The 20,545-nt window shown below is 40.7% G+C and overlaps 1 protein-coding gene across 2 annotated transcripts in view; it reads right to left on the bottom strand.

Moving 5' to 3' along the window:
* The window catches only part of PCCB (propionyl-CoA carboxylase subunit beta), a 95,927-nt gene that overhangs the window by 36,074 nt on the left and 39,308 nt on the right, over positions 1 to 20,545 (bottom strand). For both annotated transcript variants that reach the window (XM_086355164.1, XM_086355192.1), the window contains exons 7-9: positions 18,717 to 18,825; positions 15,962 to 16,082; positions 14,284 to 14,365 (exon numbers count right to left, since the gene is read on the bottom strand). In XM_086355164.1, the coding sequence (XP_086211290.1) occupies positions 14,284 to 14,365; positions 15,962 to 16,082; positions 18,717 to 18,825 (312 nt within the window). The remainder of the gene's footprint in view (positions 1 to 14,283; positions 14,366 to 15,961; positions 16,083 to 18,716; positions 18,826 to 20,545) is intronic.

The raw sequence follows: 20,545 nt of genomic DNA, 5'->3' as shown, positions 1-20,545 counted from the left end.
GGAGAGATGGGGTAAATAATTACTTCCAAGAAGCTATTCCAGAGCAAAGAGATAGGAAGTCCACAGACATACACATATACACATTTCTGTGAGTAATATGAAAATCAGGAGTTCACACTGATAACTTCATTCTAGTTCAACTCCAGGGTTCATTCTAGTACCTCCCTTTCCATACCTCTTCCTCCTACGGTGGAATCTAACTCCCTTAACCTCAAAACATTTATTCAATATGCAAATAAAAATGAAATAGTTTCAGAATTCATATGACTGCCAAATACACACACACACAGAAAATATAACTTCAATTCAGCATTTCCTTATTTCTGTCATTACACTAAAGATATAGAGTCAAAATACTGTGTTCAAGTCATTCACTTGAAACTCATGTTCTTTTGTTTTTATTTCAAAGGTTAACCACCCAGTATTGATTTTATTTTTTAATATGTAAACATTAACATAGTTTAAAAATGTCATTCCCAATCTCTTCCACTCATCATGTTTTGAATGTCATCATTTTCTGGATTTATGATTTGTGTGTGTATTGCAGAAATGAGTAGATACATTTATAACATTTTGATTCCCCTTCCACCTTAGACAGAGAAATACTCCCTCTTGCACTCTGGGTTTCTTCAATTAATATATCCTGGGAATCACTCCATATGAGCTCAGAGGGCTCTGCTGCTGCTGCTGCTGCTAAGTCGCTTCAGTCGTGTCCGACTCTGTGCGACCCCACAGACGGCAGCCCACCAGGCTCCTCCATCCATGGGATTTTCCAGGCAAGAGTACTGGAGTGGGGTGCCATTGCCTTCTCCATCAGAGGGCTCTACCTCGCTCTTTTTCACTCCTGCATAGCCTATGTGTTGTTTACATTATTGTGAAACTGACATTCAAGTTGCTTAGAATATTTTGTAATCATAAATAATGATGTAACAGTAGCAACCTTGTTCATCTATAATTTTGTATGGTGGGAAGTGTATCTTCAAGGTAAATCCCTAGAGGTGGGGCTGCTAGGGCAAAACCTCAAATATTACCATAACCCTTACCAGCAATATATCAGAGTGTCTACTCCCCACAGACTTACCACAGAAAGTATTTCCAAGTTTTTAGTTTTTGGCCAATTTGACAAAGGAGAAACAATTCAGTATAATTTAAAGTTGCATTTCTAGCATTATGAGTAAACTTAAACATCTTTCTAAAATGTTTAAGGTCAATTTCATATCTTTTTTTTGTGTGTGTGAGCTATCTATTCATGATTTGTTTCCTGCTTTTTATCAATTTTAGTCTTTGTTCTCTTAATTTTTTAAAAAGTTCTTTACATTTTAGAGTTCTCGGTCCTTTATTTGCAATATATGTCACAAATATTTTCTCCCAGATTGTTGGTTGTCTTTTTTTTTTTCTCTTGTGCCACACCTCAGGGCATGTGGGATCTCAGTTCCCTGACCAAGGATTGAACTCCAGCCCTCTGCAGTGGAAGCAGAGTTCTAAGCGATGGACCACTAAGGAATTCCTGGTTGTCTTTTTAACATTCATGTTTTTATTTGGCTGCACTGGCTCTTAGCTGCAGCATGCAAGATCTTTCGGCTGTAGCATGCAAACTCTTCAGTTCCTGCATGTGGGATCTGGGTCCCTGGCCAGGGACTGAACTCTGGTCCTCTGCACTGGGAGTGTGGGATCTGGTTCCTGACCAGGGACTGAACTCTGGTCCCCTGCACTGGGAGTGTGGGATCTGGTTCCTGACCAGGGACTGAACTCTGGTCCCCTGCACTGCGAGTATGGGATCTGGTTCCTGACCAGGGACTGAACTCTGGTCCCCTGCACTGCGAGTGTGGAGTCTCTGCCACTGGACCACCAGGGAAGTCCCATTCCTGGATGTCTTTTAACTGTATGTACTTTTTACTATGTGGAGTGCAATTTTTAAATGTTTACACAGTCAAATTTATCAATTTTTTAACTTAAACTGCATTTTAAATCAGTTCAAAATCCTTTATCTTCTCCTAGAGAAATTGATCCATGATTTCTTTTAGTACTAATTCACTTATATTTAGTTCTCTGATCTATTTGTAGTTTATTTTTGTATATGGTATGAACTAAAAATATAATTTTATATTTTCCTAACCAGCTATCTGGGCTTGCCTTGTGGTTCAGCGGTAAAGAATCCACCTGCCAATGCAGAGACGCAAGTTTGATCCCTGGGTCAGGAAGATTCCCTGGAGAAGGAAATGGCAACACACTCCAGTATTCTTGCCTGGGAAATCCTATGAACAGAGGAACTTGGCGGGCTACAGTACACACGGATGCAAGAGTAGAATACACCTTAGGGACTGAGCATGCAACCAGCTATCCAGTCACCTAGCACCATTATTTTTGGGGGGAGGGCCATTTTCTTTTTCTGAATGCAGGCCCTCAGCAGTGAGAGAGTAGAGTCCTAACCACTGATCTGCCAGCAAATTCTTTAGCACCATTAAAAAGCTAATCTTGCCCCGAGAATTTGACATAATAGCTTTATCAGATGTGCCTGAACTCTGTACGTACTTGAATCAACTTCTAGTTTTTCTTTTCTATTCCACTATTTATGTGTCAAGACTACACTGTTTTAACTATAGCATGCTTTAATAAAGGATATGGCCATAGTTTCTCTTTTAACATTTTTATATTAACTCAATATCCAAGATCAAGGGATGTCTGCATTTGTTTAAGCCTATATTCATGTTACTAAATATTTTATCTTTGTTGTTGTTCAGTTGCTAAGTTGTGTCCAACTCTTTGCAACTTCATGAACTGCAGCCTCTAGGCTTCCCTGTCCTTCACTATCTCCCAGAGTTTGCTCAAACTCATGCCCACTGAGTCAGTGATGCCATCCAACCATCTCATCCTCTGTGGCTCCCTTCTCCTCCTGCCCTCAATCTTTCCCAGCATCAGGGTCTTTTCCAATGAGTCTGCTCTTTGCATCAAGTAGCCAAAGTACTAGATCTTCAGCTTCACTATCAGTCCTTCCAGTGAATATTCAGGGTTGATTTCCTTTAGGATTAACTGGCTTGATCTCCCTTCTGTCTAAGAGACTCTCAAGACTCTTCTGCAACACCACAATTCAAAAGCATTGATTCTTCGGTGCTCAGCTTTCTTTAGGTCCAACTCTCATATCCGTACATGAATACTGGAAAAACCATAACTTTAACTAGATGGACCTTTGTTGGCAAAGCAATGTCTCTGCTTTTTAATACACTGCCTAGGTTTGTCATTGCTTTTCTTCCAAGAAGCGAGTATCTTTTAATTTCATGGCTGTAGTCACTGTCCACATTGATTTTGGAGCCCCAAAAAATAAAGCCGGCAACTGTTTCCACTTTTTCACCATCTATTTGCCATGAACTGATGGGACCGGATTCCATGATCTTAGTTTTTTAAATGTTAAGTTTTAAGCCAGTTTTTTCACTCTCCTCTTTCACATTCATCAAGAGGCTCTTTAGTTCCTCTTCTCTTTCTGCTATTAAAGTGGTATCATCTACATATCTAGATTGTTGATATTTTTCTCAGCAATCTTGATTCCAGCTTGTGATTCATCCAGCCCAGCAGTTTGCATGATGTACTCTGCATAAAAGTTAAATAAGCAAGGTCACAATATATAGCCCTGACCTACACCTTTTCCAGTTTTGAAAAGGAGTCTGTTGTTCCACGTCCAGTTCTATCTTTACTGCTATGTAAAAGGAGTTTTTACACTACCATATACAATTGATTATTGTTTGTGTATATGAACACTATTCCTAGGTTAATTTTATATCCTGTTCCCTATTTATTCTATTTATCACACATCCTCTAGGATCTTTAGCATATTATGTCCTCCACAAGCATAGGTTAAACTTTCCAAAGCTTTTTGCCTCTAGTTGACTTTCTTGCCGAATTGCATTGGCTGATACCTCCAGTACAATGTTAAATAATAGTGAAGATGGACAGCATCCCAGATCTTAGTGTATTTCCATATCAAGTAAGATGCTTGGTTTTGAAGAAGTATATATTAAAGTCTATCATGTTAAATGTTCATCAATTCCTAGTCTCTTGTGTGTATTAGGTGTTGAACTTTCTTAAAAGCTTTTCTCAGCATCTATGAAAACAACTACATGATCTTTCTTCCATCTTTTAACAGAGTATAGCACAGATTTTCCAAATAACCAACCTTGCATTCCAATAAATCCTACTTCCTTAAGGTATATATTAACACAGTGTTGGAATCTGTTAATTTATTTGGTATTCTTGCCAAGTGATGGTAAGTAATGCCAATCTGAAATGTTTTTCTACTCTACATCAGATTCAAGTATCAATGCCATACTGGCTTCATGAAAAGAATTTGTAAAGGGTGTGTGTATGTGTGTGTTTAATGTCTAGTCTCTGAAACAATTTATGTAGCATTGTCACTCTTTAGTCTTTGAAAGTTTCATAGAATTCCCACATGAAACTATCTAGGCCTGCTGCTATTTTTATGAAACAACTACTATGTAATTGGGTCTACTTAGGCTTTCTATGTCTAAGAGGGTCAGTTTTTGGTAAATGTATTTGCCAAATAAAATGTCCAGTTCATCTCACCTCTTGTGATTTTGAAATTTCTTATATTTCCTTTGCACTTTTTTGTTTTTTAATTAATTTATTTAATTGGAGGCTAATTACTTTACAATATTGAGGTGGTTTCTGCCATACATTGACATGAATCAGCCATGGGTGTACATGTGTCCCCCAATCCTGAACGCCCCCCTCCCACCTCCTTCCCCATCCCGTCCCTCAGGGTTATCCCAGTGCACCGGCCCTGAGTGCCCTGTCTCATGCATCGTACCTGGACTGGCAATCTATTTCACATATGGTAATATAAATGTTTCAATGCTATTCTCTCAAATCATCCCACCCTTGCCTTCTCCCAAGAGAGTCCAAAAGACTGTTCTTTACATCTGTGTCTCTTTTGCTGTCTCACATATAGGGTTATTGTTACCATCTTTCTAAATTCCACATATATACATTAATATACTGTATTGGTGTTTTTCTTTCTGACTTACTTCACTCTGTATAATAGGCTCCAGTTTCATCCACTTCATTAGAACTGATTCAAATGCATTCTTTTTAATGGCTGAGTAATATTCCATTGTGTATATGTACCACAGCTTTCTTATCCATTTGTCTGTCGATCGACATCTAGGTTGCTTCCATGTCCTGGCTATTTTAAACAGTGCTGCGATGAACACTGGGGTACACGTGTCTCTTTCATTTCTTGTTTCCTCAGCATGTATGCCCAGCAGTGGGATTGCTGCGTCATATGGCAGTTCTATGTCCAGTTTTTTAAGGAATCTCTACTGTTCTCCATAGTGGCTGTACTAGTTTGCATTCCCACCAAAAGTGTAAGAGGGTTCCCTTTTCTCTGCACCCTCTCCAGCATTTTTTGTTTGTAGAGTTTATGACAGCAGCCATTCTGACCAGCATGAGATGGTACCTCATTGTAGTTCTGATTTGCATTTCTCTGATATTGAGTGATGTTGAGCATCTTTTCATGTGTTTGTTAGCCATCTGTATGTCTTCTTTGGAGAAATGTCTGTTTAGTTCTTTGGCTCATTTTTTGATTGGGTCATTTACTTTTCTGGAATTGAGTTGCATGAGCAGCTTATATATTTTTGAGATTAATTCTTTGTCAGTTGCTTTCCCATTGTGAAGTCTGTTTTTTCACGTTGCTTACAGTTTCCTTTGTTGTGCGAAAGGTTTTAAGTTTAATTAGATCCCATTTGTTTAATTTTGCTTTTATTTCCATTACTCTGGGAAGTGGGTCATAGAGGATGCTGCTGTGATTTACATCCTGCTATGATTTACATCAGAGAGGATCCTGCTATGATTTACATAGAGGATCCTGCTATGATTTACACCTGCTATGATTTGCCTATGTTTTCCTCTAGGAGTTTTATAGTTTCTGGTCTTACATTTAGATCTTTAACCCATTTTGAGTTTATTTTTGTGTATGGTGTTACAAAGTGTTCTAGTTTCATTCTTTTACAAGTGGTTGACCAGTTTTCCCAGAACCACTTAAAAGATTGTCTTTTCTCCATTGTATATTCTTGCCTCCTTTGTCAAAGATAAGGTGTCCATAGGTGCATGGATTTATCTCTGGGGTTTCTATTTTGTTTCATTGATCTCTATTTCTACCTTTGCACTTTTTACTTGTCTTTTTAACTTGTCTTTTTAACTTGTCTAGTAGTTATTCTATTCCATTAGCTACAGTTGTTTTTCTATATCCTAAATCATAAAATTTCTGCTTTATTATTAAATTCTTAGAATTCTTTAGAATATTTTATTTTTCCCCAGCTTTTTGAGTACAGAATTTAGTTTCTTTTCCTTCTTTCATTTTTTACTAAGCATTGAAGGCTATACATTTTCCTCCTCTCACAGAGAGTATTCTGTAGATATTGATATGAAGTGTTTTTTTTTTTATCTTGATTCTCTTATAATTCTGTCATGTGTGCAAGTTAAATTGCTTCAGTCATGTCCAACTCTTTGAGACCATGTGGACTATAGCCCACCAGGCTCCTCTATCCATGGGGTTCTCCAGGCAAGAACACTGGAGTGGGTTGCCATCCCCTCCTCCAGGGGATCTTCTTGACCCAGGACTCAAACCCACATCTTTTACATCTACCTACACTTGCAGGCGGGTTCTTTATCACTAGCACCACCTTATAATTCTGTCATTTTGGCTTATATTTTCTCCTTTTATCCAAGAATTAACAGAAAAATTATTTTCAAATGAGTATATTTATTGTTATAGCTATAAATTTCTAGTTTTGATCAGTGTTGTTTATAATATTTTTGCTTTATGGGCTGCTAGGATGCTTTCTTTCTGACCAAATATGTGATCAACTTTTGTAAATGTTCTACACGCACTTGAGTATAAGATTCATTGCCTTTTGCTGCTGCTGCTGCTGCTAAGTCACTTCAGTCGTGTCTGACTCTTAGCGACCCCATGGACTGAAGCCTACCAGGCTCCTCCGTCCATGAGATTTTCCAGGCAAGAGTGTTGGAGTGGGTTGCCATTGCCTTCTCCTCGTTGCCTTTTACCAGACTGTAAAGTCTGAAATACATTCATAATATCTATCTGTGATGTTACTGAGATCTTCCATATATTAATTTTTCTGTCTATTTCATGTACATTGTGCTAATTATGGTGTGTTTAGTTGTTTCTACCTATGTCTACTTAAATATCCTATAGCTTTTCATTTTCAAAGATGGCAGTTGTATCATTTAGGGAATAGATCTTTCTATCATTGTTGCAGACTGTGGCTTTTAACATTTGAAAATGTCTTTCCTTGTCACAGTAAATATTTGAATTTTACATCATCCAATATTAGGCCCACACATACTTGCTATTTCTGTTCTCCTGACATACCTTTGCGCATCCCTTATGTTTAACTTTTCAGAATCACTTTGTCTCCTGTACATCACATACAGATGGTTTTACTTTATGAGGTATATTGGACATCTTTTTCTTTTAATAAATGAGATGAATTTAATAAGTTAAGCCATTCGTATTTATTGGTATTTCAGATTTTTATTCTTATAATTATTCTGTTTATTATGTTGTATTTGCCATTCTAAATGATATGTTTTATGTTGTTATTTTAAAAGATGTATATTTTTGATCTAGTGGTTGCCACTGCAATTATACCGTTTTATTGCCTTCAGTCTGTTTCCCCATTTAATATCTTTATTAACTGAGCTGTCTACTTTTAAAATCTGCTGAGCCACAACTATCAGTGAACTTATTGTTATACTCTTTCCCTCATCCTTCTCTTTCATCTTTCAGTGGCATTTTTTCTCCAATTGAAACACTCATTCCCAACCCAGTTTTAGCCTTATAATTAAATAAGTACCATCAATCCCTTTGCTAGAATTTCTCCAGTTATCTCTTGGTTGGATGAATCTCATCCTCTGGTAGCTTCAAGAAACACCTGGGAATACAGAATTCCCTCTGTTTTACCTATTTAAAACTAGTTTTCTCTAGCCTTCATACATGAACATCAGCTTGGCCAGACAAAATCCTCAGTCCCATACTCTTTCCTGCAGTCTCCAGAAGTGTTTTTCTATTGTTGTCTTGCTTTCTTGTTGCTTTGAGAAATCTGCTGCTACTCTAGTCCTTCTAACCTTGTAAGTTTTCATCTTTTTGCCTCAAAGTCCTGTTTGTACATGCATTATGTGCTCAGTCATGACTGATCTGAGGATTTTTTTAATCTAATGGTTATATGTGGATATTAACTAGTTTCATCATTCTTGGTTAATTTTCCCATATACTCAGTGGGAGTTTGGCTCTGGGTCTTATTTCTGGAATGCTTTCTTGGATTACAGTTTTACACATCAATTCTAGTCCTGTTTGTCCTTCGTCAGACCCTCCAGTTATATGTATGTTCAGTCTTCTTTGCCACTTTAATCACTTGTTTTCTGATTTTTTTTTCTACCTTTCTCTTTATATTCTTGGTTGTCTTCCCCCTTTCTTCAACATTCCTTATTAAATTTCATTCAAATTTTCTCCCTAGAGCACTTTATAATTGTCTTCATTTCTGATATGTGATTTTGTTCCTCACATTTTAATTCAGTCACCACTAACTTTTACTTCTTCCTATTTTATGTCTATTCCGTTATTCGTTTCTGATTTTTCACAATTCAAATGATTTGAGGCTACTGAACACAACTGCAGGGTGATCATCTGCTGAATGAACTCTTACTCTGAAAGGAGTTTTGTTGAAGTTTTTCACTTTCATTTTTGGTTTTCTAATTTTAGTAGCTTTATATAGATAAACTACTTGTATCTGAATGAACAGGTTGGCAGTTTTGATGGTGAACAAGATTCCCAGTTCAAGAGCACCCTCTTCTGTCAGTATAACAAAGTGTTATTTAGTTAATGGGTGTCTTGATATTAGAGTGCTAGGGAAAGGGGTATGACGACCTTCAAATTTTTGTTTTTATCTTGCAAACACATAAATTTATCTCTTTCTTTATTCTTCCCTCATTTCATAATTTCCAAAGGTGCCTCAATAACCTCAGATATGCAGATGACACCACCCTTATGGCAGAAAGTGAAGAAGAACTAAGGAGCCTCTTGATGAAAGTGAAAGAGGAGAGTGAAAAAGTTGGCTTAAAGTTCAACATTCAGAAAACTAAGATCATGGCATCCAGTTTCATCACTTCATGGGAAACAGATGGGGAAACAGTGGCTGACTTTATTTTGGAGGGCTCCAAAATCACTGCAGATGGTGATTGTAGCCATGAAATTAAAAGATGCTTACTCCTTGGAAGGAAAGTTATGACCAACCTAGACAGCATATTGGAGAAGGCAATGGAAACCCACTCCAGTACTCTTGCCTGGAAAATCCCATGAACAGAGGAGCCTGGTAGGCTGCAGTCCATAGGGTCGCTAGGAGTCGGACACAACTGAGCAACTTCACTTTCACTTTTCACTTTCATGCATTGGAGAAGGAAATGGCAACCCACTCCAGTGTTGTTGCCCGGAGAATCCCAGGGATGGGGAGCCTGGTGGGCTGACATCTATGGGGTCGCACAGAGTCGGACACAACTGAAGCGACTTAGCAGCAGCAGCAGCAGTAGCAGCAGCAGACAGCATATTAAAAAGCAGAGACATTACTTTGTCAACAAAGGTCTGTCTAGTCAAGGCTATGGTTTTTCCAGTAGTCATGTATGGATGTGAGAGTTGGACTATAAAGAAAGCTGAGTGCTGAAGAATTGATGCTTTTGAACTGTGGTGTTGGAGAAGACTCCTGAGAGTCTCTTGGGCTGCAAGGAGATCCAACCGGTCCATCCTAAAGGAGATCAGTCCTGGGTGTTCACTGGAAGGACTGATGTTGAAGCTGAAACTCTGATACTCTGGCCACCTGATGCGAAGAGCTGACTCATTTGAAAAGACCCTCATGCTGGGAAAGATTGAGGGAGGAGGAGAAGGGGACAACAGAGGATGAGATGGTTGGATGGCATCACTGACTCAATGAACATGAGTTTGAGTGAACTCAGGGAGTTGGTGATGGACAGGGAGGCCTGGCGTGCTGCGGTTCATGGGGTCGCAAAGAGTCGGACATGACTGAGCGACTGAACTGAACTGAAAGGTGCCTCTCTCTTCCTTTAAATCTTTTCTTCCCAAGAAGGAATACCCTTCTATGACTGTCTTCTTGATTCTTGTACATGTTTAAATCTCCCCTCTGAACTAACTCTTCTAAACTAACAGGACTCTTTTCCAATATTTTCACTCTTACAGTGAACTTTCTCTCTGAGTGGTTTCTTCTAAATACCCTTCTCTTTCTTCTGAGCAACATCTCGACACTTTTTCTAGCTCTCCACAGAGACTTATAGCCAAAACTCAAGAAATAGTCCAAGTAGAAAGTGGTATTTATTGTTCCACTCATTTTTATAGTAAGTTTATGGTTTCCTGTCTTCCAGTTACAATAAATGCATGGAGTTGGTAGGTTTTTTTTTTTCTTCTTATTGACCTACATACAGTTTTTCAAGGATGTGTACAGTTTTGGATTTAGAAGACCATGGCTACCCAGAAATACCACCTTCCCCACCGCCTTTTTTTCTTAAAAAAAAAAAAAATATATTTTAAGACTTTTGTTCTCTGGCCAAATTCCATTACTGGCCAAATAGCCATTCTGATCCAATGGATACAGTCACAAAAGCATACTGATACACAAAGATGTTTTCTGCATCACTACTGTAAAAGCAAAAACTACAAAAGATTAAACTGTCTATCAGTACAGTGATGCTTAAATAACATTCCATCCATACAATGGAATAATATACATTCATCACAATGAATAAGGTAAATTTGTATGCCATGATTGGGAAAGAAAGTGAAAACCAGCAAGGTATGCAAGTGTCTGTAATAATTTTTTTCAGTTAAAAGTAAATATATTGACACATATTTGTCATATAATTTGTTTTCTGAAAAGATATACAAGAAACTTAATAGTAGTTACCTCTGAGAAAGACTGATAAGGAGAGAAAAAATTTGCATTTCACCTTGCATGTTTCTATACTGTTTTCTCCTTTGTTCATATTACTTACTTTTATTTTAAAAGGATTAAGAGAGTGTAGCAGAGACTCCTAAGTATCCACCAAAAATCCAGCTTCCATTTCTACCACTGTAACAGAAACGACGGCCAAATGGCCCTATTTCCTAACCTTCCCTGCAGTTGTATGTGATTTTATCAAAATTAAAGAAAATATATATTAGACTTCTGGTTCAAAAATCTGAGAAGGGGAAAAAATGATTAAATGAAAGGAGAAAAGGAGTTAATATAAAAGCAAAAAACAGCCTTAAAAAAGAAAAAACTCTGAAAGTTGACCCTTCAAAATACCTCAATAAAATATTTCAACTACTAGGTAACTATCAAGAAAATACAGAATACAAAATGTCAGAGGAGAAAACTACTGAAACGGATTTTGCTGATCTGAGACTATATAACCCTACATAACCCTATGCAGGTAAAATTAAAAATCTGGATGAAATAGAGAGTCACAGGGAAAAATTTATATACTTTACCAAAACGGACCCCAGCAAAGATAAAGTTTAGAGACATTAGCATTAAAGAGCAGAGGAAGTTATCAAAAAGCCACTCCTGCATCAAAAAAAATAATAATAAAGCATTAGGCACTGACAATTTTATGAGACTTTCTCCCACATTTTTAAAGAGGAGAAAATCCCAATGCTATTTCAGTTGTTCAGTCCATAGAAAAAGAAAGAAAACTTGCACATTCTTATTATGGCACTTTATGAACTGAACTGTGTACCCCCTCCCTCCAAATTCATATGTTGAAACCTAACACCCAGTGTGATTATACTTGGAGACGGGACCTTTAAAGAGATAAAGTAAACAAGGTCATAAAGATTCAGGCCCTAGTCTGAAAGGACTGGTGTCCTTTTAAGAGGAAGAACACTTGGGCAGCGTTCACTCAAGCTCCGTGTATGCACGACTGTGATGTGGGCTTCCACTCTCAGTATGGACTCAGAGACGCGAAAGTTTTGTTTTCTTTTTTGCCAAAATCATATAACAGAATGATCATATCAGAACTATTTGCAATAGCCTCAAACCAGAATTATCCAAATGCCCATCAACAGTAGATAAACTGTGGTCTGTTCATACAAAAGATGAAGAACCACGGCAACAATATACACTGCACCAATGCAGACGAATTCCAATTGTCATGTTGAATCAAAGTAGCCAGACAGGTAAGACCACACACTACATGACTCCATTCCTATAATATACAAAACCAAGAAAAACTAAACTATGCTATTAAAAGTCAGGATGGTGGTTTCCCTGAAAGGTTTAGGGGGAAACAGTGCCTGGAAGAGAACACCAGGGAGGCTTCTCTGTTTCTCTATGTGATGCATTTGAGCTACTCTACATAATTTTGCTTTGTTTTTAGAAGACTTGTAATTGTTAAAAAAAAAAAAAATAATAATAATAATAATAATGGTTACCTCTGTAACTATACCCATGTAATGCTCTTGGTCCCCTGGAATTAGCAATTGGAGAAGTCATCAGGAGGGCTGCCATTCAACAGAGGGACAAAACCAGAAGCCAGGTTCCAGAGAGGAATAAAGGAAGAAGAGACACGAGGAGATGAAGGAAAAAGGGAGAAAAGACTGTGGACAGCAGTTAAGCAGAAATACAGGTAAAGAGGGGCACGTTTTAGCAGACAAGAAGTCCATACATGTTCAAACACATTGACTGCCCAGAGGAAAGAGTTATGAGAGGGAGAAGTCAAACCAGGTAAGAAAGCAAGAGGCCAGATAGACAGGGATGAAGCAAGGAGCCCCGGTGAAGGCACCTCATTTCCTGAGCCTGGGGAGATACGATGTAGGGGGTTGGGAAGGGATGGTGGAGGGGAGAAATGGAACCTATGGGGCTCGAGGAACCTGATGCTCTTAATTTTCTCCATAAAGGAAATGCCAATGTCATGTGATCCGAGTGCAGAGTAGACATGAAAGTTAGGGTTTGGATCAGGAAGAGTGAAGAAGATAAGACCAGGGGCTGAGGGGAGGTTCACAGCACATATTCAAGCCAGGGGCCAGAGAGGCACACCGAGGGCCCAGCTCAGGCTGGAGCAAGGCTCCAGGGCTTCCCCCCAGCAGGCTAGCAACACGGGTGGATGGGCAGATGACTGCAGCCTTGAACCAGGGATGGGGCTCCATAGGATCAAAGGAGAATCGGGGCACTGATAACAAAGATCCCATTTTACCTTATTCACTGTAGTTTTGGACCTAAAATTACCCACGCTGGGTATGCTTTTGTTCTCTGAATGTCTTACCCGGAGGTGAGGTTGCCAAGGTAAAGTTTTGTCCATCACAGTGTCACTAAGAACAGGGCAGAGTCCAAGCTGGGCCAGGAAGGAAGTTTCCAGAAAGCGTGGAGGGCTCCAGAAGAAAGGGAAGGACAGAGACAGTGAGAGACAGACAGGACAACTGCGAGGTGCAGAGAGTAGTGAAGGCCAAGGTCAGAGGAGGGCATGCTGGAGGAAGAGGGCTCACATGGTGCTCAGCAGGCAATGATCCCGGCAACAAGGATCAGCTGCTGACTCACGCCGGCTTCCCACAGCACGGGGGAGAAGGAACAGGTCCCTGGGGGAGCCAGGGCCTTGGGAGAGGCTGTCCCCACAGAGCCACCTGGGCTGAATTAAGCAAGAAGAGCTGAGAGCTCAGAGCACACAGGGAAGCACACAGGAAGGAGGGAGACAATGGCCATGGACAGGCGCCTCCAGTTCACTCCAACACTATCCTCTTCACTTAATGAGCCAGGAACCCACTACACCAAGAAAAAAGTACAAAGGACTCCTGTGCTCCTCAGACCTACAAACATGTCCCTCAACTATGTCACAGGATGCCTCGTGAACTCTCCTTTCTCTAGAGAAACAAAACGCCCTCTGAGCATGAGACCCCAAACAGAAGTGTGTGAAGAGTCAACCCACCTCAGCTCCAGGCTCTGGACACATGGCCCCACAGAGTGCCAGCTCAGGACCTCTGGGCTCTGCTGGCCCAAGTGCTGCCCCTCCCTCAGGTCCATCTAAGCCAGCAGGGTGGCCACACCCGCTGACTCTTCCCACAACATGTTCCTCTGTGCCCTGGCTCTGCGCCACCCCATGCCCTGCCTGTGGTGCCTGCTCTGAAGGCGTGTGGGTCCTGCACTTCCTCACTGAGCCAAAGCACCAGGACATGCACACTGCCAAGCCAGCAGACAGACAAACAGATGTGGGACTCACAGCATGTATGATGTCCACCATGTTGTAGGCTTTGGTAGATTCCAAAGGGACAATTGTGTCAAGCTCAGGAACCAGACGGTCACTTTGGGTAGAAAGAGAAGTAGATTTAATCAACATGGAAGAGCCGGTTGCCTTCTGTGGGTGGTGGGGGATAGGAGAGGGAAACGGGGGAGACAGAGTGTGTAGGGGCTGGACTGATTTTGTCTCTGCTGGGCTTGCAAAGCAGTCCCCAAAGATACATTCCTATGCTACCACCACATTAAAATGAACCTGAGCTTGATATTAACCCAGAAGATCTTCCCATTTTCATTTAGAGGGAAAAAACAAGCTTATTTCCCTAAATGTGGTGATGCCTTCATTTATCCTCTGAACACTTCCTACATTCCAGGGACTGTACAGGGCACTAAAAGACATGTAGTGAACAAGACAATGCCCGTCCAATTTGTCTTGTGGGAACAAGACAATTCCCACGCTGGGGTTTTGGGCATCACCCCACCCAGTAACAAAGGCCTCCTTTACTGTTCATTCGCTGTTTACTCAGACACATACAGCTTCCCTGGGACTGAAGAGAAAGCAGCTATGGCTGGGCCAAAGCAGGCTATTCAGACATGTGTAGGCCCTTGGTCTGTAACACCTTCAAAGATGCCCTAAACTTTTTGAGAACCCACACACAGTGCAGAGGCTCGGAAAAGGAGACTGTGCCCACTGCTCTAGGCCTTGTGACCACCCTCCCTTTCATGACCACACACAGTGGGCCACTGGTCGGGTCCCCTGAGGAGTAAGGCAGGCAGACAGGGAGGGGTCCTGGGGACATGACTCTTCAGAGCAACTCTGGCCCAGACACAGCCCAGAAGGTGGGAGCCCAGGTCCACCCACAGCGGAGGGTCTGAAAATGGCTTCTTCTCAAGGGGCACAATTTCAAATCCTTCTGCAGAAGTCGTGTAAGCCAAGTGAGCGCTTCAAAATCAGAGAGGAAACAAAGTGGAGAAGTAAGCCGCCAGAGGTCTGGAGCAGTGGTTCCCCAGCTGGGCGTCTGGTTTACTCTGTGGCGTGCCCCCACATCAGACAGTGGCCCAAATAAGCAAGAAGGAAAGTGGAGAAGGTCTCCACAGGGTGGCCAGCAACACGGCCTTCCCTAGGGCTGCCCCAGCTTCTGGCCACAAGCAAGTGTGCATAAGCACATTTCCTAAAGGGCACGCTGTCTGTATCAGTTCACACTGATTTACTTCATGTTAATACAAACAAACAAAATCTATCTCAATTCTGAACAAATTAAGACTGCCAGAAATAATATTTTGGGGCCCCATTTTTTTTATTCCCAAGCTACTTATCAGGTATTACAGAGAGGAAAAAGGAAAATAAAAATAAAATCTTTTGGGACTTCACTGGCAGTCCAGTGGTTAAGACGCCACACTTCCACTAAAGGGAGCACAGGTTCAGTCCCTGGTTGGGGAACTAACATCTCGCATGCCACACAGCATGGCCAAAAATAAACTCTAAAAGAAAAAAAATTTTAATAAATAAATGATATCTTTCTTGGCTTCTGTACCCAGACATGCCACCACCATGCCTACACCTGACTCCACTCCACAGTCTACTTCCAGTTGCCCACCAGGGCAGATTCTGGAGATCCAGCCAGAGCAGGGGGACCAGAGAAGGACTCCAACCTGCAACTCACCTGGGGTCATGGCACTCAAGGACAGGAGCTGGGTCCTGATTGCTGAGAGGCAGGTAGTTGAAGAACTCCCGGAGATTACACAAGGCATCAACGTCATTCTCAAAAGCCCTGTGGGCCACACCTGAGAAGACAGGGAGGACGTGATGAGCCAGGGCGCCTGTCAGCCCAGAGACACAGCTTCATGCCCACCTGCCCCTTCTAGGGCAGGCCGGCTGACAGCCCTGTTGCTGCCTGCCTCCACTGAGGATGGCACCCCACCACATGCCTTCAGGCTGATCCTCAGTCTATGCAGCCTGTTTCTTCTGCTTTGAATCTACACCCCTACAGAGGTCACTCCTTATACAAGTTTTTGCCCTAATATCACCTAGTCACTGGGGTTTCCCCTGGCCCCTCTCTCAAACGCAGCCCACTATGTGAATTATATCTCAATAAAGCTATTACTAAAAAATAAATATATATATATATATATATATATGTGTATGCATGTAGAGCATCTTTTGGGTCTTACTCTAAGACTACAGAGCTAAGTGCATCAGACACAGCCCAAGAGCCTAAGATTCAGGATACCAAATGATGCTTTTAAAGCTAAAATTATGTTATAGAAGAAAATATAATGTCACAAACAGTCATTCATTACATTAAGCTGTCAAATGAAAAAACAGGCCACAAATGAACATTATACACCTGTGTTTGAGTATGCAGTTGTATACTCACATCCATCTGCACAAAAAGACTGCAGGGTATAACCAAAAAGTGAATGGTGTTTATCTTTGGGTATAAAATTCCTAGTGATTTTTATTCCTATAGTTTCTAAATTGTCTACTATAAACATATAATACCATTGCAGTCAGGAAAAAAATTGCATATTTCATCAAATCTAAGACTCCATCAAGACTCAGCATTATTTAGGGTGGGATGGATTGTGAGATTGGAACTGATAAATAGACACTACTATATATAAAATAGATAACCAATGAGAACCTACTGTATAGCACAGGGAACTCTGCTCAGTGCTCTGTGGTGACTTAAATGGGAAGGAAATCCAAAATGGAGGGGATTTATGTATACATATAGCACACTCACTTTGTTCTACAGCAGAAATGAACACATTATAAAACTATACTCTAATTAAATAAATACATACATTTTTGAAAACACCATGGTTAATTTCCAATCATGGTTTTAATTTAAGAACTTCTGCACTGTGATCTATAAATCTAAAATAAAGTCAAGACTACAAACAAAGGGGAAAAAAAGTCGCAACATTATTTTATATTCCAGTAAGAAAAAAACTGCTGCCAATTGAGCCCTGAGATAGGAATGTGACAAGCTGTGGGTCAGCAGTGAGAAGTGTGCTGGCCAGAGAGCTGAAAGGACTCTTTCAGGGGTGAGAAAAAGGGGTGTGTCAAGGTGACCCCCACCCAAGATAGGGGAGGAACAACTTCTGTGGGTAGGGGGAATCAAGAGATCTGACTTTTATTTTTTAAGCAGATTTCATCAAATGTTAAGACCTCACGGACATTAAGACATACCTCGACTATATGTACACTAAGAAAGAAATGCTGACAATCAAATGATGACCCAATGCCTTACGCACAATACAGCGAGGTGCAGATCATCCACCAGCCCCTCGATGCTCTGAAATCTCTCAAAGAGGCAATTTCTCCCATCTTCAGTTACACTGCTTGCTGTGTGGTACGCAGTACTTTCACAACTTGAGGTCTTTTGCCAAGGAATTATGGAATTCCAATCATTATTCCAACAACTGTCTTCTCTAATACCAGATTCATACTCTGCTCCCAATTACATGCCTCTGTGTATAAACAGCATCTTTCAATGGTGAAAGCAAAGGATAATCTTCCAGCATATGTGACACTTAACCTTAAGGAGGTGAAAAGCTATGACCAAGCTTATGAACACACGGGTCTTGACCATGTGCTCACTGGCCAATGGTGACTGGTAAGATGCTGCTGCTGCTACTAAGTCGCTTTAGTCGTGTCCAACTCTGTACAACCCCATAGATGGCAGCCCACTAGGCACCTCCGTCCCTGGGATTCTCCAGGCAAGAATACTGGAGTGGGTTGCCATTTCCTTCTCCAATGCATGAAAGTGAAAAGTGAAAGTGAAGTCGCTCAGTCATGCCCGACTCTTAGCGACCCCATGGACTGCAGCCTACCAGGCTCCTCCATCCATGGGATTTTCCAGGCAAGAGTACTGGAGTGGGTTGCCATTGCCTTCTCTGATGACTCTTAAAACATATCCCAACTTTGGAGTAAAAGAAGTCCCACACCAAGGGACTTCCCTGGTGTGGTCCAGTGGCTAAGACTCCCCACTCCCAATGCAGAAGGCCTGGATTCAATCCCTGATCAGGGAACTAGATCCCACATGCCACAACTAAAGATCCTGCTTGCCTCAACTAAGACTCAGCATAGCCAAATAATTATTTTCTTTTTAAAAAGTCACATCAAAATGCAATTTTTTAAGTTCAACTATATGCACATGAATCATAATTCTTATAGCCATCATTCTAGTTAGTTCAACATTTTCAAAGACTAGAAAAGCATTAGAAGTACCCCATTAGTTAACGAGTTTGAGATATAAATCCACATTTATTACTATCTGTAGATAATACATCACACTACAGTCTATTCAAATAAACTCTGTCGATAAAGCGATATTTGTAACAGACTGTCAGCTCTAGCAACGCCTCCTCTCCGTGTCTGACGACAGTGAGGTGAGCCTCAAGGCCCCTCACCTGACATGGTGGTGTGGGTCCTGGCACCCCCGAGTTCCTCCTGAGTAACGTCCTCATTGGTGACAGACTTCACAACGTCAGGGCCAGTGATGAATAAGTAGGAGGTGTCCTGAAACCAGAGAATTCCAGAAAGTTCAGTCTCAGAGAAGGTGGTGACATGGTGGCAGAACCAGGTTAGGATACGCTCACAGATGCCTAACCAAAGTAAAGAGCCATGTTTTCCCTGCCTTGCCATCAAAAAATCTTTGTTGCCTGGTTCTCTCTCAGCAGAATGACCTGTAGTATAGCTAACATTTCAGGGTCACTCATCTGTAGGGCCACACCCTAACAAGCGGCCCTGGTGCAGACCTTGCTATGCACTAAGGACTTTTCTAAGCACTTCACCAGACTCTGTCATTAAAGCCTAGGTACTATTATCACCTTATTTACAGATGAAGAAAGGCACTGGTCTGCAGCTCGCCTAAAATGAACCAGTCACTTTAAGTGAAGCCATCTGGAGATAATGATAATAATCAATGTTTGGTGTTCTGAGACACTGATAGGCTTTGGTTTCTAGTTTCTAACTTAAAGATAATAAAGACATATTATAAAATATTTAACCAGAATAGGGGATACAGTGGAATGTAAGTCTACATGCCAGCCCTTATTTCCAGGCCTCCAATTTCCATCCCCAAAGGCAACTGCTGTCAGTTTCTCTGACATCCATGCATATGGGAGCATTTATATATTTTTTCCTTCTTATTTTCTCTCTAGCACAGTGCCCCACACACTGTTCTGGAACTTCCTGATGATCATTCCACATGAGGATAGTAAAATACGTATCACATATTTACTGCTGTCACCTACTGATGGTCTTTTAGATTGTTTCCAGAGTTTTGCTATAGCAAGCAATCTTGCAATAAATATCTTACTACAATTTTCTGTCAACTCACTGTTCATGTTCTTTGCCTATTTTCTTACTGGATAGATGTTTTTATGTAAAGGACATCAGTGCTTAGATTATTACCTGTGTGTATCAATCTTTATTTTATGGCTCTGTGTTTGGAATCTTGCTAGAATGGCCTAGCTAGAGAGGTCTCTCTTCTCCACTCTACACATGGACTCAAACATATGTTCATAAGAGCATGACTTGTAACAGCCAAAAATTAGTAACAGCCCAATTCCATCAACAAGTGAATCTCAAAATAATTATCCTAAGTGAATGAAACCAGCCCCATGTCACAAAACAAACAAAAAGAGAGTACACAGTGGACCTCCCTAGTGGTCCAGTGGTTAAGAGTCCACCTGCCAATGCAGGCGACATAGGTTCAATCCCTGGTCCCGGAAGATTAGTCCTGCAACTAAGCCCAAGGACCGCAACTACTGAAACCCACATGCATAGAACCCACGCTCCGCAACAAGAGAAGCCACCACAATGAGAAGCATGCACCCACAGCTAGAATAGGCCCTGCTTGTCGCAACTAGAGAAAGCTCATGCACAGCAACAAAGACTCAGTTTTTTAGAAAACTGTGAATGAAAAAAAAAGTACATACTTTTTGTACATATTTTGTACATACAAAATATTATTTTGTAAAATGTCATTTTGTATGATTCTGTTTATATCAACATAATATTATAAAAAAATGCAAATTAATCTAGTGTGATAAAAAGCAGATGAACCTGAGGACAGGGCTGGGAGGTAGGAAAGAATGAATTACAATGATACAAGAAGACACTTTGGGAAGTAATGGCTATGTTCATTATCTTAATTGTGGTCATAGCTTCATGGCTATAAACATACATCAAAAAACTCTTAATTACACAACTTAAATGTGTACAGTTCACCATA

The sequence above is a fragment of the Bos grunniens genome, chromosome 1 (assembly GCF_055505025.1).
Source record: "Bos grunniens cultivar Pamir isolate PY7600 chromosome 1, Bosgru_T2T1.0, whole genome shotgun sequence".
NCBI lineage: Eukaryota > Metazoa > Chordata > Mammalia > Artiodactyla > Bovidae > Bos > Bos grunniens.
This window is presented reverse-complemented; position numbering and strand designations above follow the sequence as displayed.